Source organism: Mytilus galloprovincialis, chromosome 13, assembly GCF_965363235.1.
Source record: "Mytilus galloprovincialis chromosome 13, xbMytGall1.hap1.1, whole genome shotgun sequence".
Taxonomy (NCBI): Eukaryota; Metazoa; Mollusca; class Bivalvia; order Mytilida; family Mytilidae; genus Mytilus; species Mytilus galloprovincialis.
In genome coordinates, this window is record NC_134850.1 from 24,991,708 (window position 1) to 25,018,630 (window position 26,923).

Consider the following 26,923-nt stretch of genomic DNA (forward strand, 5'->3'; position numbering starts at 1 on the left):
ATGTTAATTTCATTAAAATCTGTTTTATTCGTGTATTTTTAAGTTTTTGAAGGCTGATATAAAAAAAAAATAAAGTCTTGCCTAACATATTGTTTGTTCATTATACATGTAATTTAGTTTTTTTGACAAGAAATAACAAATTTTAATTGGTACGGGATATGTTTCTTACATCCTAGTATCTTCATACATGTTGTTACTTTTTCTCCGCAAGTAGGGAACTATTCCCGTTAGACTTGGTACTTAATATTAGGACCAGGATAGTCTAGCAAAGTAGATAAACGAGATCATTTCCCCCCTCTGGGATACACAATTGTAGAGTTTAAATAAATCAAATTAAATAAAAAAAAAAAAAAAAAAAAAAAAAGAAAAGAAAGAAAAAAGACTGATACAAAAGGATTTCAGACACAGTGACCAATTCAAAAGAAATCTCAGAATAATAAAATTACGGTATCGTGGTTTTGACTATGTTCGACAAACTAAGCTCTATTATTTCTAGCACAATCATCTCTTTCGAAACGTATCGTTAAAAGAAAACTAAATATTTACTAGTATGTTATATACATATACACATTCATGGATCTACAATCTGTCGATACCTGTTACGTAACTTGGCATTACACAAGGTCATGTTTTTCTCTGGCTGTTTATGACGTCTTTACACTTAATCCATTGGAAGTTGGATGTATACGGATTGATAGTTTAGTCTAAGATGCATGATTTGTTTTAGTAATTGTTAGTGGCTTTGAACTAGCAGTCAGATAACTGCGAGTACTCTCAAATCTGTTCATACTGTCTATTTTTTTTGTCGAGATGTACAAGTACCCGGCCACGTCCACTTGTATTTTTGTCCATCTGATGAGTTAAGCCTTTTTCAACTGGATTTATAGTTCGTTCTTATGTTGTACTCTTACACCACTGTCACCGGTTAGGGGGAGGGTTGGGATCCCGCTAACATGTTTAACCCCGCCACATTATCTAAGTATGTGCCTGTCCCAAGTCAGGAGACCTGTAATTCAGTGGTTGTCGTTTGTTTATGTGTTACATATTTGTTTTTCGTTCATTTTTTATATTAATTAGGCCGTTAGTTTTCTCGTTTGAATTGTTTTACATTGTCTTATCGGGGCCATTTTTAGCTGACTATGCGGTATGGGCTTTGTTCATTGTTGAAGGCCGTACGATGACCTATAGTTGTTAATGTCTGTGTCATTTTAATCTCTTGTGGACAGTTGTCTCATTGGCAATCATACCACATCTTCTTTTTTACATATCATGAATTCAAAAAATATTGTATTTCACTTTCAGAATTATAAGGAATTTTAATAATACAAATGAAAACTGTAATTACTTTTAATTTATTTCTTTTTTTTAGGTTTGAGCCATACACAAGTCGTTGTGATAGCAACTTGTTCTGCGGTCGTTGGAACATTTTTCATATTAGCAGCTGCATTGAGAATAAGGTATTTTATGTTTCATATTTTTTGTTTGTTAAAAAGAGTGTAAGGAATGGTGCATTTTGTACCTAAATAAAACCAACACACAAATATCACACAATCACAAAACTATCAATATTCTCAACCGATAGGTACGTATTTTTTAATTCACCGTTTCAGAATACACAGTAATATAAAAAAAGAAGATGTGGTATGATTGCCAATGAGACAACTATCCACAAAAGACCAAAATGACACAGACATTAACAACTTTAGGTCACCGTACGGCCTTCAACAATGAGCAAAGCCCATACCGCATAGTCAGCTATAAAAGGCCCCGATAAGACAATGTAAAACAATTCAAACGAGGAGCATTCTTGGTAATATTTCAAAAAGCATACACCAAACCAATATTGTGATTGGTTTAAAACGTGATAAAAAAAAGAAGAGAGTTTGTTACTTGTCACTTGTTAATATAATTTTTTTTTATTTAAGGAATGACTGTAATATTTTTTCTGTCTATGAAGAAATAACATAAAAAATCTGGTGCACACTGAATAACGCGCGTAGCGGGTTATTTAACAGTGTGCCCCACATTTTTTATGTTATTTCAAATAGACAGAAAAAATATTACAGTCATTTCTTATAATTTAATTCTAATTCCATTTTAAACCGTAGAAAACCATGAAAAAACGTTGATGACGTCACGGTCACATGACTAAATTATGTCTATGGGCTCATAACAAAATAACGTCAGCCAATCAGAAGACCCGTTACATCCAAAATTAAATTATATATATATATACATATTATACATACATATATGCTAAGTCTCAGGATTAAATTAGTAACCAATAATAATGTCGATGACGGTGACTATAAAACTTCTAAGTAAAACGACATCTTTTAAACAGACTGAATTTATTGAATAATGTTATTTAACAAGCAGCCATTGAATCGCAATCTCCATTCTGTTATAAACAATTGTCAGGTTTATGACTAGAGTGACATATTATGCTAATAATAACTTTCGAGGCGTTAATTAATTTTACACTGCTGCAGAAGACACTAGGCATTTTGTTGTCATGAGAAACTAATTTCAGCAATCCATAATGTAAATTCTCTATACTCATTTTGACATGTAAATACAAAAGAACCGACTCTGAAAAAATACTGATAATTCTGAGTTGGTTTAATTTCAACACTGAATCTATATTACAATTATACAAAACTGTACTTTTCATATTACAGCGTTGATTAAATATTGAAATAGAATGAAATTCAAAACAGTGTGGCTGTGGCTATTGATTGACACATTAAATTCATCCATTGGCTGGGACAATTTAGGTGAACGTTTGTATGTAACAACCACTGCTCACTATGTACTTTTTAAAGACACTTACACTATTGGGTCACCAAAGGTTCTCAACACCTTAATAAAGTAATTCGAAAAATTAATCAGAAATAACACGATGTTTTGATTTATACCAATTATATAAATCAAAACATAAAGGTTATTCCTGATTAATTTTTCGAATTATTTTATAAGTAAAGGCGTTAAGAAACCTTTGGTGACCCCACAGTTTAAATGTCTATCGTAGGTACGTCGTGAACAGTGGTCGTTACAGACAAACGTTCACGTAAATTGTCCCAGTCAATGGATGAATTTAATGTGTCAATCAATGGCCACAGCCACACTGTTTTGAATGTCATTCTAATTGTCATTTTTGTAATCAACTGACGAGAGCTTAATATCCAGATATAATTAATTCGTTGAAAAGAAAATTAATCCTAAAAGAGACATTTTAATACATATTGTTTGTATACGATTAGCTGGCAGACAAAAGACTTGTAAGGATTGTTAGAGCTAATTTCCAAATGCATATAAAGTAAGACTTTGGTCAGCTTGCTTGCTTTGTTACAATCGTAATGGAATGACATCCAATCACATATATGTATAATATATGCAGGTTTAATTATGCCTATCTCTATTGTTTGCAGATGTGTCAATCTAAATTACAGTGTTTGAGCAAACGTTTATACAACCAAAGCAAGTAAGCCAACCAAAGTCTTACTCTACATTCATTATGAATATAGGTCTAAAATGTATAAATAAGTTCAAAAATACTTCATATGTATGTATTTCCAAATTTCATGATTAAGCAAGGCATACACAATATAATATATGTACAATGTCGACGGAAAATATAAAATGTATTTGTACGACCTTTGGAAACAAGACGAAAAAAGAGACTCGCCGACTTTTCTCCTGTTTCATATAGCGAGTACAAATAATTTGTCGTTTCCGACTATGAACATTAACTGAATGAAATATTCACAATACCGTGTCCTCAACATGGAAATAAAGCAAAGTATTATGGTTATACCTGTCTTTTTTACAATAATTGTCTAATTGTAGGACAAAAAGAAAACTATCTCCTGAAAAAGTGTAGTTAAAATACCTTGGCATGATTGAATATTGGTAAAGTTTATATTAAGATGAACAACATGCTATAAACAAAAAAATATAAATAGATTTAAACCCAAAAAATATCTTGGGAGATGAAAACGGTTCTTTCCACCAGAGACATATGTACACATCTCTGTTTCCACATTTTTCTGATTTGGCTGTCGTAAAGCTCCTTTCAGTAGACAATATGTAAACATGTTGGTATTGCTTCTTTTAGAAATTGTATGAAAAGAATTCGAGAAGACCAGCAAACCAGTAGACGTTCAAACAATTATCGACTTCCTTTAGCAAAAGGCCCTAACTCTCTTGAAGGACATTCTCGAAAGTCTTCTTCAACGCATAGTCAACAGGTAACAGTTTGGTTTTTAGAAGAAATTATATATTTTAATCATAATTTGTATGGTTTTTATTGTGCTATTAAAGCCACGTTAAATTGACGTAATTTGTATATCTGAACAATACTTTATTTCGCGTAATGCCTTTTTTAGTCCATTACGCGACGATTTAATTTCGCGATTTTACAATTTACTTGATTTAGTTAAATAAGGACAGATCAAAGTTAGAAAAATTCGCGACGATTTATATTCGCGTTATTTTTCTACTCGCAAAAGTCGCGAAAATAAATCGCTCGCGAAAATTAGTTGGTTTACAGTATTTGGCTCAACTTTCAGCTGGTCTATAAACAAAATATTTACCACATTGTAGTTCAATGAAAATGGACGTCACACTAAACTCCAAGACATGTAAATGAATTTAAAAAAAAACTAACAAAGGCTAGAGGCTCTGGACTTAGGACATACGCAAACATGCGACGGGGTTCAACATGCCTTGAGAGATCCCAACACTTTCCTATACCGCTAGCTAATGTAGAAAAAAGAAACACGTGCAGCAATACACAATAAAACTCAGTTCAAAAGAAGTTCGAGTTGTATGTTCATTCAAATGTATTCGTTTTTATCGATAATTGTCAATGAAAATAAATGATTTATACGGCGAAAATTCTGACATTTAAACATATATTTGAAATTATTCTATAGTTTTATCCATGTTGTGTCAATACAAATTTTACCCAGTAACCGCTACTTTTCTTTTCTCAATTGTATTATATATAGTTGAAAAGTTATTTTTTTTTAAATCTTATTTTGATTTTGAAAAAAGGTACAAAATAATGCTGAATGTAAGAAAGTCCAGAAAGAATCATTTTCCGCAGATGTTCAATTCATTATATTTAAAGACGAAGAACATTAACATGTTTTATTTTTTCCCCTCCTTTTATAGTTCTGTTATTTAAAATCTTTCAATTTTAAACAGTTTGTTTTAAAGCTTGTTATTTTGAAACCAAGTATCAAACATCCTTAATTTGTGCAAACCCCTTGCATTATGTTTTTGACAGCTGGGTTATGAATTGTCATATTTTCTAGAACAGTCTTCTCGACAAAGATGGTAGCACATTTCCAAACAGAAATTCACCAAGTGCCTGTCGTGAGCCACTATTACTTGATACAACGCCACGCCTTATAGTGACAGCGCCATCTACAGCCGCCAGTACTCCCGCGGACTCTCACAGCTTTATACAATTTATCGATGAAGAGTCAGACAACAATAGTCAGGTAATTTGCATCCCCCATATATAGGCATTATGTTTTTCAGTCTATGTGTTCGTCCGTCCGTTCGTCCGTCTGTCCCGCTTCATGTAAAAGTTTTTAGTCAAGGTAGTTTTTGATAAAGTTGAAGTCTAATCAATTTAAAATTTTAAATTAATAGTCACATGTTCCCTATATATGATATAATCTTTCGTATTGTAATGCCAAATAAAAGTTTTGACCCCAATTTCACCGTCCACTGAACATAGAAAATGATAGTGCGAGTTTAGCATCCGGGTACTAAGTCATTCTTTTTTTTTTAAATTGATGGCTTATTTATGATTCATTGTGACGAAGATGACTGACAATGCTTTGAACTGACATTTTAACGAATAAAAACGAACAGGAATTAAGCAAAACAGAATTAGTATGTCCAATATTATGACAATACATATTAATTAATTATATTATGAACAGACACACACACAAAAAAACGACCAAGAGGGAGAGAGGGACGTTTCCTTTTTGTTGCAGTTATCTTGTTTCTCCTGTCAATGAATGAAGCAGAATTGGGCAATCTTTTAATAATTTAACTCAGTTTACATGTAACTCGACTCGATTTGATGAGCTCAATTTTAGTACCATGCATTTTAGTACCATGGGTTTGATGTGGTGTTTTTGTTCATAGTTGAGGCTATTGTTTTTCGATGTTTTATATTTTAGATTTCAAATTTAATGTTTATAGTACCAATGACGAGAAAAAATCCCAATCCATCAAAATTAATTTGGAATCTTAAAAATGTTTTATTTACTATGAAAGGGGGACGCCGACGAATGATACCAGAGGGACATTCAAACTCATAAATCTAAATTAAACTTGCAATGCCATGGCTTAAAAAAGGAAACGACAAACAGACAAATAATAGCGCACAAGACACAACATAGAAAACTAAAGACAAAACAACTCCAACCCCACCACCAACTTGGGGTGATATCATGTGCTCCAGATCTAGAAGGATTAGCAGATCCTGTCCCACATGTGGCACCCGTTGTGTTTTATCTCGCCTTTTTTTCACATATTTGTTTTTCAATATTAAAAATTAGAAAGTTCCTTTAAGCCTAAAACCTAGTAAGATGGGTTAAATCAAAAGTTACAGCCGATTGCATTGAGTCTGTAGGTAAAGGTAATATCGTTGGTTAGCTTGCTTGCTACATTTGTAGCTTAACCGTGAAGTAATTATTGGGTAAGGTATACTACCCTCCTTGTGGAGTAGCCTAGTCAAACAGACAGCTAGATTGGTTATCTATCGGACTAGTCTACTTATAAAGAAGGATAGTTTACCTGACCTAATAATGACTTCACGGTTCAGCTAGCAATCAGACTAACTAAAAATATTAGCTTTGCCTACAAACTCAATGCAATCGACTGTAACTTTTGATTTAACCCATCTAAGGTAGTATGCTTATAGAGGAATAACCTAACAACACAATGCTAATAATGTTGTTTGGATGGAACTGGTAAAATCATTGAACTACATGCTATTTTTTGTACATCGGATGACCGTGATGTCTTTCCGGTGTATTGATGCCACAGACATTTCTTCCCACGTGAATTTTCGTTTTTGACTGATAACCAAATGCAAAATAACATTCCTTGTCTGATACAAGTGCTTGTGACCATACACAAGAACTTGCAGTCATCCGATGTTCAGTACTTCAGTACTTTGATTATTCCTGTTGTGTTCTTATAAGATTATGAATTGCAATCTAGCCAGTGTTCGTCTCCTGTCATTATAGACATGGATTGTTAGTTTTTTTTGCCGAACGTCGGAGGTTCCCTCCAGGAACTTCGGTTCATCTACCGCACAAAAACATCCGGCCTTTAAGGATGAAGACCTTGGTTAAGGGAAATAACTCTTATAATCATCAGTACGTTTGTGTCAACCATTTTCATAAATATATTCTAAGCTTCTAGGTTACATAGATTATTTTCAATCTGTTTCAGGTAAATGCTTAAAATACATTGATGAACTTGACTTTTACAAACGCTTAACTGATTTAAAGAGTTATCTCCCTGAACCAAGGTCTACCCCTTTAAATAGTTATTGAAAGTGGTCTTAATCACCAACTTACAAACAAACATGTAAACCACACAATGGACTTAAAGAGAATAAACAAACAATAAAAAATGTTTCTACTCTGCAACTAAATATAAACAGATTTATATATAAGAAGATGAGGTAAGTGACAATGAGGCAATTCTTCATCAAAGTCACAATTTGTCAAATAAGCCATAATAATGACATTATAGGTTAAAGTACGGTCTTCAACAAAAAGTTGGCTCACATCAAAAACAGGCAAATCCAATAACTAATACAAAATCAGCAAACATTGTTTAATTAAAAAAAAACTGTTCTGCGTGTTCAAGGTGGTACCCAACACTTTAACTAAAATTAATTTGGCTCGTTTAATTTTCTTAAAATTTTGAAAAAGTATTTACTTTGACCCTTTGACAAAAATATAAAAAAAATGAACAAATTTGAACAAACCGTTTTATCAGAAAAATTACACAGGTTATAATATAGCAGTTTGACAAACACTTATTTTGATCACTGAGAAGCTTAATATTCCCTTAACAACACAAAGTAATTAAAACGTTTAGCTGATTTTACAGAGTTATCTCCCTATAGTGTTAGGTACCACCTCAAAAGATCAGACAGACAAACATTTGAAATGTTAATACAGTTAAGGTAATACCTCAAAACCACCTTCTGGTTTGTAGCTTACAGAAAATAAAGTTAAAAAAAAAAAATTAAAACATGACCATGGCTTAGATTAACGTTAATATATCAAGACTAGTTTCGGTAAACTTGGTCAATAAATCTTCCACTATGTGCATTTAATTTTCTGAACACGGGTCGCGGATCGTTTGATTTGCTCTTTTTAATTTACGTTTGAAATAATTTTTAGAAAACTGAAGAAAAGAATCAGGATTCCGAAGAACCAGCATCGGAGGAAAATGAAACAGACATGATTGTTAAACCTTTAGATAAAAAGTCGATTGAAGACGTTTCCACATTCGACACTAAAGACAAAGAAGGAAATCCTGAAGTAGTTATAAATATTCAAGATAAAAGTGAAATTGAAAGTAATCACATTGGAGAAGATGATTTAAAGTTAAGTTGTGCAAGCCAGGAGGAGATTAGCGACATTTTACCAGTTTCTATGGCAGAATCACATTCTATTACTGTTGGACTAACCCAATCAGACGACAGTTTAACTTCTCACAATCCATCATACTGTTATGGCAACCAGGTTGAATATTCAGATAATGGAGGATATGGAAATGTCGGCTATTGCGCACAAGGACAACACGAAGAAATGTTTGAACACGAAACTATAATAGAAAACGATCCCGTGAACGGAGATACAAATGGAAAAACATTAAATTTTAACACACATTTTAGTGAAAATAATGCAACGTCATTTGAAAGAGACGAAATGAGAAATGCTTTCAATGATAAAATGAAAGCAGATAAAAATGACCATGGTGCTCGGCCATCTTTAAAAGACACACATAATGTGATTAGCCTAGACCAATACGAACAACGCCATAAGTTACAAAGACAAGGTAGAACTTTGCAACATACTAGTTCAATTGACAGTGATGCATATTAAACAAAAACATTTAACACTTACTCATATACCATGTATTCATCTATTTATAAAGTCGCCTTTTCAATGAGTAACTGAAAAAGGCGCACAATGATATATATTACCTTGTTGTTTTTAAAGGGTTCAATTTTTATACAATAGCCGTTCATTTATTTGATTAACTGTTATGAAAAATCTTAAAGGGCAGGTCATTCAGATTTTTATTTAAGGTTCAACTTTCATTCACGCTCATTTAATTGAGCGCTCTGTGTCTGAAAGACATGCTTGTGAGTTAAAACGAACATCCAGTAAGAGATTCTTTTATGTATATTGTACTTATATCTTTTGGAAAGATCTAAAATTGACTTACTCAAAACATTCTAATGCATTATTTGTTTTGGTTTATTAATGTTAACTTTATTTCAGTATAAGTATGTACAACCATATATTATGATTTCCATCTTATTTTGTTAGTGTTAACATTCGGTTTCAATCATTTTTTAACATCCGGTGTCAATCAACCGGTTTTAGTGCATTTTAATTTTTTTGTTAACGTGTGTGACTGTGTAAACTCTGATTATTTCCAACGAATTTACATTACTACATTCATAGGTGTGTACACATTGTTCATGTTGTTACGAATTTAAAAGGTTTGCACTTAAGTTGTTTGTATTCACTTTTAATTGTTTAACTCAGAAACAGCTGCTTGATTGTGTCATATAACTAAAGGACGAAAAACGAATTCGTTCGAATGGCAGTAATTTTATTTAAAAAAATTGAGGATGGAATTGGGGAATGTTTCAAACAGACAACAACCCAATCACAGAGCAATAAACGACCGAAAGTCACCAATTGGTCTTCAACACAGCGACAAAATCCCTCACCTGGATGCTTGCTTCATCTGGCCCCTAAACAAGTTCAGTGATTATACTTAACTCCGAAATATGTAAATGACCTAAGTATAAAAACCATACAAGACTAACAAAAGTCAGAGGCTTCTTACTTGGGACATGCGCAACCCTCTCACTATACCTCAAGCCAATGAAGATAAAAACAAAAACAAAAAAAAAACTCAAACACATACAGCAATGAAATCGTCAGACCGGATTCTATTTTTCCTTCATTTCTACAAGTTTGTTAAATCAAATGGTGTGAATCTATAAATATAAAAGATATTTTCCGATGTCAGCTCAATTGTTAAATCAGAAAGATACGGCTTGTTTTCCTTTTTTTAAACATATTATTCATTTAACCAATGTTACAGACAATTTCCATATTAATTTGATCTGAGCGGCACTGATGAATCTTATGAAGACGAAACGCGCGTCTGACGTATCGAATTATAAGCCTGATACCTTATATATTGAACTTATTATAAAATATATTTAGCAAATGAAAACAAACAAATTTGTTTGAAAAGATAAAAGGAGAAAAATGCTTTGACACATCTTCTAATATGCATCAATGATCTGATTAGCTGCGGAACTGTAGCTCATAGGTCCTTATGCTATTTTTTTATGGTCCGCAAATAGTTAAAAAAAAAATAGCATAACGATCTGTGAGATACGGTTCCGAATCAATGATCTGATAAGCGATTCAGAAGTAATATCCAGTGTCACTACCAAATACACGACAAACAGTTGAAGGGGAATCTATAAAATATATAGAGCAATAGATAATTTAGACGCTGTGCAACCTTTTTGTAGTTGTTTGTTGTTCAAATATATAATTAAACTGATGGAATCTTGTCGGGTGTCTCTGATTTTTAAAGTAAGCCCATTAAGACAATCAATTGTGTTTTATTTGGTAATACATATTCTGTGAAATTGTCATCTGATAACGTGCAAATAAACAGTAGTCTTGTATCATTTTTAATTTTAATTTCTTGTGTACAATTTGGAGTTTAGTGTTGCGTTCATACATGTAATCACTGAACTACATGTAGTATATATATTTGTTTAGGGGCCAGCTGTAGGACGCCTCCGGGTGCGGAAATTTCTCGCTGCATTGAAGACCTGTTGGTGACTTCTGCTGTTGTCTGTTATATGGTCGGGTTGAATTGTCTCTTTGACACATTCATTCCCCTTTCCATTCTCAATTTTATTTAGTAGTATCTACAATTTATTATCATGTAGTTTATTTTACATTTTGCTTCATTTTTCACAAATATTTAAGATACTTTTTCATTTTATAATAACAGAAACTTATGGCCCTTCTGGAGCACATGAGTTCATCCATGCTGTATACATAAATTAGGCCGTTATAGTTTTCTCGTTTGAGTTGTTTTACATTGCCATTTCGGGGCTTTTTATAGCTAACTATGCGGTAGGAGATTTGCTCATTATTGAAGGCCGTACGGTGACCTATAGTTGTTTTTTTTTTTGTCATTTGGTCCCTTGTGAAGAGTTGTTTCATTGGCAATCATACCACATCTTCTTTTTTATAAGTTATGATTTGGTTACGTTGGTCAATTTTTGGTTTTATATGTTGTGTTTTGTGAAACGTCATTTGTTTTCTCGCTCTTGTTCCTTAAGGATGTATTCTTCTGACTTTTCAGTCTCGTTTAGTCTCGTTGAAATATCGTTCTTGAATTATTTCCAAATTATGTGATACAAGTGAAAAATATCAATGAATTTTAAAAATATTATAATCAAACATAACTCTGTGAAAAAATTGTGCATTTACAACAAACGGTTTTTGAGTAATACAGTTTTCAAATTTTACGACCAATCAAGTCTGTATTTTTAGCCAAAATTTTGAGAAAATGGATGAGGGAAACAAAAAATGATTTTACAAGAATCATGTACATTCCATATCATTTTGGTCTTTTCAAATTTCTTAGATATGTATTTTTTCAATTATTTATAACAAAAATAGTTGAAATAATATGCATTATGTTGATAAAACTGAGAAAAATCACAAAAATAGAAAATTGACAGCATGGTAAATTTTACACAAAAAAGCGTCAAAATATGATAAAACTTTCTTATATTAACACCTACCTATAGTTTTTTTAAGTAGAATTTATTCAGATTGGTCCACTCCATCTTTATAGAAAGTATGAAAAAAAGTTTAATTGTGGAACTGTGCTTTTTTTTTACGATTATAGCCCAAAAATAGGTAAAAATCGATGAAAAATGGGAAAATCATCAAAATTGGGCATTTTCAAAGGACCGTAGCAAATAAAGAAGTGCACCACCATATGATTTTTTCTTCACCAATTATTTTGTTACAGTCTTATAAACCCAAAAATCAGGTTAAGAAAAAAAGTTTAATTCTAAAAATATTTGGCTCCTCAGAGGTATACATCCTTAAGACAATGGTGTATGTATCTGTCTTTTTAATTATTATCTTTTCTTTCTTGATTTACATATAACAAAGAGTATACCTTAAAAATTGTTTATTTTATTTTGAGGTTTTATTTGTAAGAGGAAGGCTAAAACTAACATCATGTAGGGGTTTATCACACAAACAAAACTGCAGACGGCATTGCAAAAACGAGAATTAAAACAAAACTGCAACTGGTGAAGGCTACTCGTGCAACACTTCAAACTGTATTTTAACGAGTTTTACATGGTGAACAAGAACTGCTTAACCGAAGCCCCTAAGACGAAGCCCCTTAACCGAAGCCCCTAAGACGACCTACGATTTTTGGTGGGGTTCAAATCATTCAGTCTTCTATATAGACTTCTGTGAACTGGTTCTTCTTTATTCGTTTCCTTCATTATTCATTGGGTTGTGATTTTTTTTTTTTTTCTCGATTAATGAATTTTGGATGTCATATACTATTAGTTCTTCCACCTTTATTTTAACCAACAAACAAATTCATTTGATGCATATTCTTCCTTTATTTGCCATTTTTATTTTAGTCCCTTATATATCCGATCGAGGTTTCTTTCTGAGATACTTATGTGTTTATTGGCATCTTCATCAACTAATCATATATATATACCCGGCGAGGGAAGAACCAAAAATTTGCGAAAGCAAATTTACAGATCTAACATTGTTGGGTTGATGTTCAGACGAGTATATATATATAAAAGCATCAAAGGTAAATTTAATACACATATTTTATAGTGTGTCTGTCTATGAATTGATGTTACACTATCATTTCAGATAAGGGTGTAGGTTGGTAAATATCTAAACATTTCAATCCACTGCATTTGTTTGCGCCTGTCCTAAGTTAGGAATCGGATGTTCAGTAAATGTAGTTTGTTGAAGTGGTCCATACGTTTTTCTCGTTACTCGTTTTTTTATATAATAAGATTAGACTTTATTAGAGTCTAGATTGGGGATTCTTTCATTTCTGTATTCTTGAATTTTTATGCCATTTTTCTCTATTCGTTTGCCCATTATCCTCGGTTTTGTAAACCCCATACCCTCAAGTAAAAACTGTTTCTGAAATGGTTTGTACGTTGTTTAAATTTTATGTCTGTTTCTCGAAAATGGAATTTTCTATATCTGTAAATACCAGGAAATAAACTCATCATAGATACCAGGATTGATTTTTTTATTGGCGACTTTCGTCTACTAAAGACGCATCATGTCAAAAAGGCAAAATAAAGTTTAAAGTTGAAGAGCATTCAGGACCAAAAAATCTTAAAAGTTTTGCCAAAGACAGCTAAAGAAATCTATTCCTGAAGTAGAAAAACCTTGGTATTTCAAAAAATCGAAGTTTTAAAGAGACTTATTAGATGTTTCCTGTATTCCAAGAGTGTCAAGGTCACACCCGTGAAAGTAGGCGTATATGGGACTGTCTATTAGGCTACATTTTTATCATTAATACCCAACTCCTTAAATATTTCATAGTGCCGTCAAACTTTGTAAAACCTTTACATTTATACATTTTAATCCATGTTTGAATATCTTTCTATTTTCAATTTAGTGAATTAGATAAACATATCAGTTAATAAATTTTCTTACGTTTGTCAGATAGTTTAATAGAAAATGAATGAAAAATTCGTATGATTGTATTATTCTTTTTAGATCATGTCATAATATGCAAGCATTCACTGGCGTAGCTAGGTCATTTTTACGTGTACGCCCGAACCTCCGTGCGGGGCCTAAAGGCCCAAGCGGGTCCAGGCCAGAGAACCTGCTGGTAGTGGATTAACGGAGGCGAAGCCTCCGGAAGTTTAAGAGTTATCGAGAATGACATAGCATTTCTCATATTGAAAACGGATCAATTACAACATTCTTTAGATTCAAAATGGTTTATTTTTTATGTTTAATTTATTCGTTGTGTTTATTTAGAATCTAATGACTCTCATTGGCTTAACTTGGAGTAAACGTCCAAACCAGTTACTTTAAAATATGATTAAAGGGAACCGTGGGGTAAAGCACTCAATCCACAAAGCACATTTTTATGTGCAAATGTCGTAAATGAACACGAAATAATTAATTTTCTGGGTTGTTCGGGTGCAATACTAAAAGGAGAAGGCCCAGTTAGACCCCTTTTTGGCCCCAAAATATAGCAGTTTTACAAAATTGTTAAAATATAATTTTTTTAGCTGTTTAATGGAAAGTAGAATAATTCTGTTACATAAATATTAGCTGTTTTTGACAATACAATGCACATGTATCGGTTACTAGCATAATTAAGTCATGGCTCTAAATTACCAAATCTTCGAAATCTTAACATTTTGTTTATTTTTTAGTACGGTTTCCGTCTGAAATGGAAGTGACCGCAATTGTGTTCATTCTTTATAATATTTGATAGATTTTTCATATTCAAGCTTGAGTTTGAGCGTCATTAATGTCTAAATCAGTTCAAATCTTTCACATAAACTAATTGAATCGACTGAAGTAGACACTTAATGTAAGTGTTTAAAAAGTGTCCAAAATCTTTCATCAAATGAACCTGCATTTTGAGGATAAAATCGGTCCTTACCCTACTCCCTTGTAAAGAGTTCTTAATAGAACCCTGGTTCTCGCCTATGATTTCTCCCCGCGAAAAGTATATTCATTTATCAGTCCATTACAGGATTTAAACGAATGAAATATTTTCTTTAGATATTTTTTCTTGGTCTGGAATATTAATTTCTGCACAAGTTTCATGACAAAATATGGTCATTGAGTAGTGTTAAACAGAATTAAGAATGAGCAATAGGTTCCTGATATTACTAATTTGGCAAATAGGTAAATAGCAAGAACGCAAATATAAAAAAAGAAACTTACGGGTGTGATCCCTCTAATTACAGAATGATAGAACACAGTACAAAGGGAAGTAATCCAAAACTTACAAGACGCAGAATTCACATTTAAGGATAATAAGAATAAGAATAAGAACTTTATTAGTCTAAAATCCAAACAATAGGATTGTTACTAAAATACAAAACAAAAACACAAACACACAGACAGACAGGCATATTAATTACAAAACAATAGACATGAAACACTACAAACATGTAGCATTGAAAGAAAAAAAATTGTAGATTGTTAATATTAATTATAATACTATTTTTGACAGCATGCCTCCTCTTTAAAATTATTAATTCAAATATTATACTTATATATAACATTCTAAGTTGAACCATCAATTACACAGTTCATATATTAACATTATAATTGTTTCTCTCATTATACATTTCACTTATATTGTTAACAATAATAAGTAAAATATCACATTCTAAGCAGGAAAATATAAAATCAAATTTGTTTTCATCACTCATTGAATTAAAACTGGGGACAATATTAGAAATTTCACTAAACATTTTGATCCTAGTTTTATAATTTCTGAACATGTTATGATAAAATGAAAGTCATCTTCTACCTCTTTATGACATAAGATAAAAACACTGGACACTTTTAATTTGCAAAACACTCATTTGCAAATCCGCCGCCGCCTCAAACAAGAGCTACAATATCATGTATATAACCAAAATGTGCGGAATTACATGGGATTCAATAATTTTATTGGTTTTTTACTATTACTTTCATATTTATTTTGCAATTTGAATTATAAAAACATGGGATTTTCAATATCCCATGGGACAGGGCAAAATCCCATGGGATTTACCATTATCCCATGGGATTTTGGTTAAATCCCATGGGATTTTTTTTTGTCCCATGCCCATGGGACTATAATTATCCCATGGGATTTTTAATATCCCATGGGACAAAATAAAATCCTATGGGATTAAAATTATAAATATATATATATAAATATAAAGTTATGTGTATGTTACAATGAATGCTGTTTGGTAGTAAAATGTTTTAAATGTATTCAAGTTTTTTTTATATTTTTTATATATACATATATATAATTTTTTTTAAATTTTGTCACAAACATGTTTTTTATTTGTTTATATGACAATAAAGATTATTCTTATTTTGGAATGTATAATAATAATATTTTACAGTCAAAGAATATAGTCCTTTCACTGAAACAAAATGATGAAATTTCTAAATAAATGAAAAAATATTGTTTTGAAATCTTTGTCTTGTTTATTCTATTATGAAAAATAGAACTGAAAAAATATTTCATATTCTGACTGAATAGTTCACTCTTTTCATGAGGTAAGATTTTCTTTGTTATAGGTTCATTGCAATACTTGTATAGGCAAACGATTTGAATTATATATAACTTTGTGGTGTACATAATAGTATGCTTATATTTGCAAATTTATAATATAAACACTTTTTGTTAAAGTTTTTGCTTTCTTTATTCACAACTTGCTATGTACAATTATTCAGTCCACTATATAAGAGTGAAGTCAATAAATAATTTCATTCACTAGAATATTCCTGCAATTCTTAGACAAAACATTTTTTCAATCTGTTCTTCAAAGATCTTCCTCTGTACATCTTTATTGAATTGAGAGATTCAAATGAGAAGACAAAGCAAGTTTATTTGGACAACAACATTCTAATATCTTGTTCATTCGTTCCATCTTTCAATTGATAATTACATTGTTGTATTTATATGATCAAGTTCTTGTGCATCAATGATCGTGATGATATGACTCCTTTTTGTTTATAGTCATCATGTTGAAATTTCCTCTTTCAAATAAATGTAGGAAAAAACATGTTCCATTTCAAATTAATAAAAAAGTCGCACTATGGAGAAAAATATCAGCTTTAAGTTTTCCGTTCAGTATTGATCTGTGAATGATGACCATGAAAATCCAGATTTCTGACCTACAAATACACAAACTCAAAAATTATCAGTGAAGAGATCAATAAAATGGCTATTTTATCATGTTTATGATTAATATGATAAACTTTCATTTAAATATTCAAGTACTAAATTACAGAAATCGCTTAAATTTTATAATAGTTTAGTTAAAGTACAGCTTATTTAAAATTATAATAAAAAATATAGGCCACCGTTGAGTTAAATAAGATATTACATTTTTAATGCCAAAAAATGGCATTTTTGCACCAAAGGGAGATAATTTGGAGCTTTTTCAATGATATATGCATTTTAAAAGTCATCTGGGGCCAAACCGAATTGATTGTTTTGAATGATTTGGTGTACCATATGATAAAGATATAAATAAATTGAGTTATGAAAAAAAAATATTAAAACATTTTTCTGAAATTGTTATAGAGCCTCCTTAAATGTCATTTGATCTCTATTGGAGAAATGTCTCATTGGAAATCAGACTGCTAAGTGTTTCTTATTTTTATATCAACCCAGCCATATTATACCTGTCTAATATCAGGAGCTTGTACATAGTTCAGTGGTTGATGTTGGTTCATACCCGTCATTTTTATTTTTCATAATTTTTTGTTTTTATAAATTAGTCTGGTATATTTGACGTTTGAATTGATGCTCTGTTTCAAATTTGGTTAGTGTTGACTTTTATAGATTACTATAACATGTATAGGGTATGGGTTTTCTCATTACTTACAGGTCGTCAATGGCCTCTAATAAGTAATTACAATGCTTACATCCACTAAATTGAACTCTGATGGATAGTTTTTTCTTTAATCATACCACATCTTATTTTAATAAATATTTAATTATTATTCAAGGACAAAAATTTTTATAACAGTGGACTTACCATTTAGGCTTTGTTGACCTCTGTAAATCTTATTTTGTTGATAATTTCTTCTGTTTATAGTTTCCCCTTTATCTTTCATGTTCTTGCCCTACACATAAAAGGGTAAACATCATTTAATGACAAAAATAACTACTACATGTATTACATAATTAGTAGGCAACTGAAAATTTTGTCTTATTTGTATATAACATCAACTTACTCATCATTCTTGCTGTTCAATATCATGAATATTATCATTATTCTATGAATATGAGGTCACAGTAAAATTAACCTTGGCAGGCAGACATCTTTTTTTATTTGATACCTTGTAGTCATTCCATACAACAAGTAGACCTATGCTTAAAAAATCTAAGGCCAAAATTAAAAATATGTTTGTTTCCCCTCCCCCCACACGGGTCAAAAATAAGCGCCCGGGTCAAAAAATTATTTTCCACAAAAAAATCGAAATTATTTTTTTCCTGAAAATAATTTGTTTCCATTTTTGGAAAGTGCTTGAAAGCAGAAGGATTGATAATCTAAATAAATACACTCAAATTGAGCACAAACAACTGATAAGTGGCCTGGACTGGACAAGTCAAACCATTCATGTGACCATGCTATGACAATCACATCCAGTTAAAAAAAACTACAGGCTCTCAAGAGCCTGTGTCGCTCACCTGTTAATGTGTTTACTGATGTCGGCCATCTTCGTTGGTAGGCGGGGTCATTAGACACTTTTTTTTAAATAGATACCCTAGAATTATGATTGTGGCCAAGTTTGGTTAAATTTGGCCAAGTAGTTTTAGAAATGATTTTTATACAAGTAACAAAAATGACGAAAAGTTGTTCAATATTGACTATAAAGGGCAATAACTCCTTAAGGGGCCCTCTAACAATTTTGATCATGCTGACTTATTTGTAGATCTTACTTTGCTGAACATCATTGCTGTCTACAGTTTATCTCTATCTATAATAGTATTCAAGATAATAACCAAAAACTGCAAAATTACCTTAAAATCACCAATTTTAGGGCAGCAACCCAACAACAGGTTGTCCAATTCAACTGAAAATTTGTGAGGGGATATATCTTATTCTGATGGACATTTAAATCTTGAAAGATTTGCCCTAAATGTCTTAGTTTCAAAGATATAAAGCAAAACCTGCATTTTACCACTATGTTCTAATTTTAGCCATGTCGGCCATTTTGTTTGGTAGGCTGGGTCAGCGGACACATTTTTTAAACTACAAACCACAATGATAATTGTGGCCAAGTTTGGTTAAATTTGGCAAAGTAGTTTCAGAGAAGAAGATTTTTAAAAAAGTTACAAAAAATGATGAAAAGTTGTTAAAAATTGACTATAAAGGGCAATAACTCCTTAAGGGGTTGACTGACAATTTTGGTCATGGTGACTTATTTGTAGGTCTTACTTTGCTGAACATTATTGCTTTTACAGTTTATCTCTATCTATAATAGTATTCAAGATAATAACCAAACACTGCAAAATTTCCTTAAAATAACCATTTCACAGGCAGCAACCCATCAACAGGTTGTCCAATTCGTCTGAAAATTTCAGGGCAGATAGATCTTGACCTGATCAACAAGCTTTGGTTTTTGAGTTATAAGCCAAAAACTGCATTTTACCCCTATGTTCTATTTTTAGCCATGGCGGCCATCTTGTTTGGTTTGACAGGTCACGCCACACATTTTTTCAAACTAGATACCCCAAGGATGATTGTGGCCAAGTTTGGTAGAATTTGGCCAAGTAGTTTCAGAGGAGAAGATTTTTGTAAAAGTTTATGGACGACGGACGCAGGACGACAGACAACGAACGCCAAGTGATGAGAAAAGCTCACTTGACCTTTCAGGTCAGGTGAGCTAAAAAAAACCTGCCTTCCTGGTCTGTTTACAAAGGTAGACCCGGGGGAGGGGAAACAGACATTCTTTTAAATGTGGCCTGATAAAATGACAAAACCAAGAAAACTTATCATTGACGAAAGAACAATAAAATGCGGTCATGGTTTATATATGAATCTGCCATTCAGACATGCACACCTTACAATTGTTTCATATAGATCTACCAAATATAATCTACCTGTAACTTTAAACATATGATAAACTGACAAAACAATGCAGTGTTTCATTGACCAATGAACCATGCATGAAAATGAGGTCAAGTTCATATAAAATATGACAGACAGCTAAGTGCATCTTACAATTATTTCATTCACTAAATAAAGGGGCCTTATTGCTTACAGTATCCGGAAAATAGACCAAACCACAAAAACTAAATATTTTCAAAGTTCCTTATACCCTGCCAATTTGTTATGGTTGTGCCTGTTCCAAGTCGGGATCCGATAATTCAGTGATTGACGTTTGTTTATGTGTAACATATCTGTTTTTCAATTTTTTTGTACATAAATTAGGTTGTTAGTTTTCAACTTTCAACTTGGCTAACATGTGTAAAATCATACAAGTGTTGGGAAAACAGGAAGTTGTCGAGTGATGAATCTGAAAATGCATCACACGGTATAGCTGACTTATTTAACCCTGAAACCAAATTTCAGAAATCCTTCTATTGTAGTTCCTAAGATAAATGGGACGAAAAATATTCATCGGACGGACTGACTGACGCAAGGATGGATGGACAGACAGGGGTAAAACAGTATACCCCCCCTTTTTTTGAAGTGGGGGCATAATTTTAATACGGGGCTATAAAAACCCATGCAAGATGTCAAAACAAAAAGAAGTAACCTAATTCTTACTTGTTAGGGGCTATTTATTTATTGTCGGTTATACATATAACAATACAACATATTAAAGGTCTGTAGAGCTTTTATCCGACATACATATATGACAAGCACAATACATTTTGCTCATCACTGAGATAGTAGTCTCAGATAGAGGGAGGCGGGGTCAACCAAACTCCCCTATTCAATCTGAATGCAGGACAGAAAGTCACAGTCAAAAAGTCACACTTTAGTTTTGAGATTATTTTTCTTTGAACAAGAAAACACTCTTTTTGTATTTTTCTTGAAGTTTTATACATGAACATGATGTAGCAACTTTAAATTAACATTTATTAAAAACAAATAAATCAGTGCATTAGCTTTGCGCACATTACCATTACATTTGCGCACAAAAATCATTACGTTTGCGTGCAGCTTTTGATTACATTTGCACTCATTTTTTAACATGTAAATATAAAAAAAGATATAGTATGATTGCCTTTTACAGCTGACTATGCGGTATGGGCTTTACCTCGGGCTTTGCTCATTGTTGAAGGCTGTTTGGTGACCTATGGTTGTTAATGTCTGTGTCATTTTGGTCTCTTGTGGACAGTTGTCTCATTGGCAATCATACCACATCTTCTTTTTTATATTATGAACAATTTCCTAAAATTAAAAATGAATATATGTAATAAAAAGAAGATATTTCAAAATCTTTTTTCATTTATATTCAATCAATTGTCAACAAATTGTTTGTGACTTTTTGTCCTATCAACTTTGTTACTTTATGCCTGAGTTTGACATGTGTTTGACTTTTTGTCCTGTGACTTTTTGTCGGAATGTCCTGTGACTTTCTGTTCGTTTACCTTCCATCTAAATCAGTGAACTGAATAATTGTTTTTTGCAGAAGTCCGGGGAGTGTTAAAAAATCACATGTGCAAGTTGAGAGTCAACACTTACACAGGGACTACACAATACTTTTTCAGAATGTCAGCAAAAAAGAGTCACTGGTGACAGGGGAGTGTAACCGATGAATTGATCCTGAATCAGATAAGATTTTCCCGGTACGTCTAAACACCGCTCAGGAGGACTTCCTGGGTGCACACATGCAGGACATACAAAGTGCACTCATGGCAGACCCTATATAGTCGCCGTCGTATCTGCACACATGATGGATGTATATATTCGTTATAGATCGTCATACACTTCTCATGTTAGAGTTAAATTTGCAAGCAACCTCTTAAGATTTTAAAATAATAATGCTACTAAAAATATATTATTTCCCCCAATTTTCGCAATTTTTTCGCCATATAAAATATTTAGGCGACTGTGCTTTTAGTGAATATAAACGATTACGAGGCCTCACGAATAAATATAAATATGAAATATACAGGAACATCGATTAGCATAGATCGAGCAGCAGAGTAAAAAAACTTCCACATAAATCTCGAAGTTATTTACGCCGGATAATATAGAGGCTTGTATAGGGTATATTGGGATACGGGATATTTGCCATTTTAATTTTAGGGATATGGGATATTTGTCCTAAAAGTAAATGGGATATGGGATATTGATGCATTTATAAGGATATTGAATTTTTAACATGAAAAAAAATAAGTGGAATTTATAAGTTAAGTACAGAAATATTTACATCACACTTGATAAAATTGCCCAAAAAAGTTTAATATTAAAGGTAATTTTAGTGCTTTGTTGATTTTAATTGAGTTTATGGTCGTTTTATTTAAAAGTCATCCAAACCCAAGCGAAAAGTATTGATCTATTTTATATGCTCATATGTACTGATAATTTTAAAAGTATTTGTTTTGCTTTCCATACTTCGTTCCTTATTGTTAATTTTCCTTTTTTGTATGGTGATGTTCCTTTGGCACTATCTTAAGGTGTTTGTATATCACAACTCCTCAGCTATGCCCGTGTCTGTTGTAACGTTTTGGATTTTAATGAACGAAATCTATGTATTACTGGTGAATTATTAAGTCAGGGATTTCGTTACCACAAATCTTTACTATTAAAATTCTAGATTTGGTTTTGAAGTTTGGTTCTACCTGTAGAAAACTTATTTCAAACGGGATAGCACATCCTCATTTTTACGGAGATGTTGTTTACCGTGCCTTTGGATGCTGGATATGTAATGATTGATAATTTAGTCTCAGATGCATTACTTTTTATTAGTTGTAATTGGCTTTGAACTAACTGTCAGTAACTGCGAGTACTCTCAGAACTGTACTTAGTGTCTTTTTGTTGATGGGATGTACAAGTACTCGGTCACGTCCACTCTCTGTTTTTGTTAGATGTATTTCTATTTGTATCCATCTGATGAGTTAAGCCTTTTTCAACTAATTTGTATAGTTTGTTCTTATGCTGTACTGTAACGCCACTGTCCCAGGTTAAGGGGAGGGTTGGGATCCCGCTAACATGTTTAATCTCGCCACATTCTGTATATATGTGCCTGTCCAAAGTCAGGAGTCTTTAATTCAGGGGTTGTCGTTTGTTGCTGTGTTACATATTTGTTTTTTGTTCATTTTTTTATACATAAATTAGGCAGTTAGTTTTCTCGTTTGAATTGTTCTGCATTTGTCATTTCAGGACCTTTTATAGCTAACAATGCGGTATGAGCTTTACTCATTGTTGAAGGTCGTACGGTGACCTATAGTTTTTAATTTCTTTGTCACATGGTCTCTTGTGAAGAGTTGTCTCATAGGCAATCATACCTCATCTTTTTTTAAATTATATGCTCATATGCATTGATATTTTTCTTGAAATAATCATAGATTTATGTTAGATGTATCCATCTGATGAGTTAAGCCTTATTGTGTCAATGTTTTTATTTGTTTTGATACTTTATATGATTACAGGATATTTTCTAGTGTTTTACCTCTTATTTTTTACGTGGTGAGGATCTTCAGAGGTCTCCACGTTTCACAGATTGCTCTGATGTGCAACGGCTGTTTTGCCAGGCAAGCTGGGGCCGAGGGACGTCAGAGCACGTCTCATATCAAAAAGTAGATATTTCGCCGTATAAACTATGTTAATAACGAATAATTACTAAATACCCACTTTTTGATATGGAACGTGCTCTGACGTCCCACAGTACTAGTCTCAGCTTGTCTGGCAAAACAGCCGGTGTATGTCAGAGCAATCTCGGACAAGAGACAGGGTTGAGTCCTTCTGTTCTTTCCAACATAGGTTAACGTGTAGGATGAAGTTTCTTATCAATGAAAGAAGAATGCTATCAAAATGAAATTTTACTGTCATATGCATCACGGTTTGAACAATTAAAAAAAAGTCTGAAATTAGACCCCTTACACTAAATTTATCGTTTAAGATTACATAAAAGAGATTGTTATACAAGGCTCTAAGATGGAACACTTAATCATCTTTTGGACACTTAACACTGGAAGTATGCACTGTAAATTTCCTTTAACACAGTTTGTTTTCCCAGTCAAAATTGTTGACGTTTTGATGATAAGGAAAAAAATGGGATTGGGAATGAATTTATAATGATTTTTTGGGATATTTCAAAATAGTTTTAGGGATATGAGATATTTGTAAAAAATATTTATTGGGATATTAGGGGTAAACATTATAGGGATACGGGATATTGGGATAAAAACTTACTGGGATATGGGATATTGATACCCCCCTAAACAAGCCTCAATATAGACTGTGCTCCTGAATAAAGTTGTCAAATACATTAATTTGTGTTTTTTACTTCTACAAGAAATTTGATTCAAATGCTAATTACGCACCATTTGCTGAGCAGAGAATCATTCTAAGCCAGGAACCGTCTATACTAACGAGGCCCCTCATGGGGGGGTCCTAGTAATCACATAATCACCATTTTTTTGCCAATATAATCACATAATCATTAAATATTTGCTTATCTTTAGTAATCAAATAATCATAAACTAAAAATACAGTCCTAGGTAATCAAATAATCATGAAATATTTGGCTTAATAATCAAATAATCATTAAAAAAACGGCCAAGTAATCACTTAATCAAAAACCCCATGAGGGCCCTCACTAACTGATAACAGTAAGAATAGAAAGTCTCTGTAAAAAGGCAGTCAATCCTAACAGAACTGTATTAACTTAATGATACATGTACATCAAGTTCCAGCACCTCACCAAGCACCCTTGCCTTGCATACTGAGATGGCAAACTGGTGTGTGTCAGTATTTTAATATAAAACTGCGTAGGTTCATATCGTTTGATTCAACGTTTGTTTGGTTATTTTTTAAGGATCGTTGTAAAATTATATCTAAATCTTTGTTAAAATACGATTTTAAATTGTTCAATTCTTTCTATTTCATAATTTTGTCAAAGTCTACTTTTTAAAGTTTTAAATTTTACAGAAAAAATGAATATTCCATTTTGATTTGAAGAAAATCTTTTTGAACTGTCATGACATGGTGTTGCAAAGCTGATTACAGGTAACTATAACATACAGTAATTTTCCATTTCGACAGTGCGTGTATTCTCGGGTGTGTATTATAACGTATAGTTTTCTAGAGAACATCCTGTCTACGTGTAATACAGATTGATGACATTATACAACATTTCTTTGGTTAAATGTGATAAGGTATCTGTGTCCATTCCCTATTTCAACACCACTAATTTTTCGAAGAAAAAAAATCAAAAAAAAAATTATATGAAATTAAGAAGAAAAGTAGCAAATATAAACTTCAGTAATTGCGCATTGAGTAAACATAATTCCAATATTGCATGAACAAATCCGTGAGAAAACGTATATATACATGTATGAATAAAGATGTGTTTTAAAAGACCTATTGGCATTATTTCACACTAGGACCTAAGATAACTAGAACTAAGCAATGGTTGATCCAGAAATTTTCATAAGTGGGGACTCATTGACTGCCTTAGAGTGTTCACGTCCAGTCATGCTTCCGTGATTCCCTATATAATCTACCATTTGTTTCCAAAGATTTAGGAGGGGGGCTGGTACACACATATATATATAAATATACCTCTGCGGCGGAGCCAGCCATTTGAAAAGGAGGGGGTCTCAACCCAGGACAAAAGGGGGAGGGGTGGTTCCAACCATATGTCCCCATTCAAATGCATTGATCGTTCAAAAAAAGGGGAGGTTCCAACCCCCGAAACCCTCCCCCTAGATCCGCCACTGATACCTAGTATGCATATAATTAAGAACAGCTTTGAATATATGCATATAAAATAATGGTACGTTTAAAAACCGTTCAGGATCTCCTGGTTGCACACAGGACATTAAGTAACTTAGGACATATATATATATATAATAGTAAGAATTCAGGGTATACATTCGATAACTAACATATTTTATAATTTTGTTATTTTTGTTTTGATAAAATCAGAGACATATAATACATGTATTGAGACATATATAATATATGTGTCTCTGAAAAAATCAAACCATCTTTAAAGAAGTTATTTCAGTTTGAATCGACTGTCTTTTGCATTAGAATTCCAAAACGTTAATGTTATTTACAAATGCCCATCTTCGCTAGCCAAGGGTTACGATCCACTCCCGTTCTCTTCACCCTTGGCAGATTGAGCTAACATTTGTGATATCAATGTTGCGCCATCTATCGGAAGATTAAAGTCAAGCCCATTCCGAATACATTATTCTTGACCAATGGTAGCACTTGAACTCTTCAATTTGGAGATATAAACACGGTAGCGTCTAGATTCTACACACTTGGTAAAGCCGGAAACGAAAATATACGTCAACATTCATGCATTTGTGCATGAAACATACACAGGAACTTCTATTAGTTGATTAAAAACATTCAAGTTGTCACTAAATATAGTCGTATGTTTAGTAATGTAAAGACATGTTGCACAATAAACACGTGGCAATTGTTTACAAACACTTTCTACATTTACACGTGATCATGTTATAGACGCTTTTTGATTGGATACAGTGAGTTTCTACTGCAACCAATTAAAATCCTTTCCTTGTGTCTCTGAAATTTTATCTCAATCCGCCAAGGGTGAAGAGAACGGGAGTGGATCGTAACCCTTGGCTAGCGAAGATGACAAATGCCAAAACC

At 32.4% G+C, this 26,923-nt stretch overlaps 1 protein-coding gene and 1 long non-coding RNA gene across 4 annotated transcripts in view; one reads left to right on the forward strand and one right to left on the reverse strand.

Annotated features, from left to right (window-relative positions):
- LOC143057770 (uncharacterized) overlaps positions 1-9,799 on the forward strand; it is a 50,634-nt gene extending 40,835 nt beyond the window's left edge. For all 3 annotated transcript variants that reach the window (XM_076231161.1, XM_076231163.1, XM_076231162.1), the window contains 4 exons: positions 1,370-1,457; positions 4,118-4,250; positions 5,322-5,510; positions 8,454-9,799. In XM_076231161.1, the coding sequence (XP_076087276.1) occupies positions 1,370-1,457; positions 4,118-4,250; positions 5,322-5,510; positions 8,454-9,161 (1,118 nt within the window). In that variant the 3' untranslated portion in view covers positions 9,162-9,799. The remainder of the gene's footprint in view (positions 1-1,369; positions 1,458-4,117; positions 4,251-5,321; positions 5,511-8,453) is intronic.
- A 6,977-nt stretch (positions 9,800-16,776) lies between these two features.
- Positions 16,777-21,872, reverse strand: LOC143055948 (uncharacterized). Its single transcript, XR_012972176.1, has 3 exons — positions 21,718-21,872; positions 18,146-18,233; positions 16,777-17,276 (listed from the first exon to the last, which is right to left on the reverse strand). It is a non-coding gene; the product is annotated as an uncharacterized LOC143055948 (long non-coding RNA).
- Between the last annotated feature and the right edge of the window lie 5,051 nt (positions 21,873-26,923).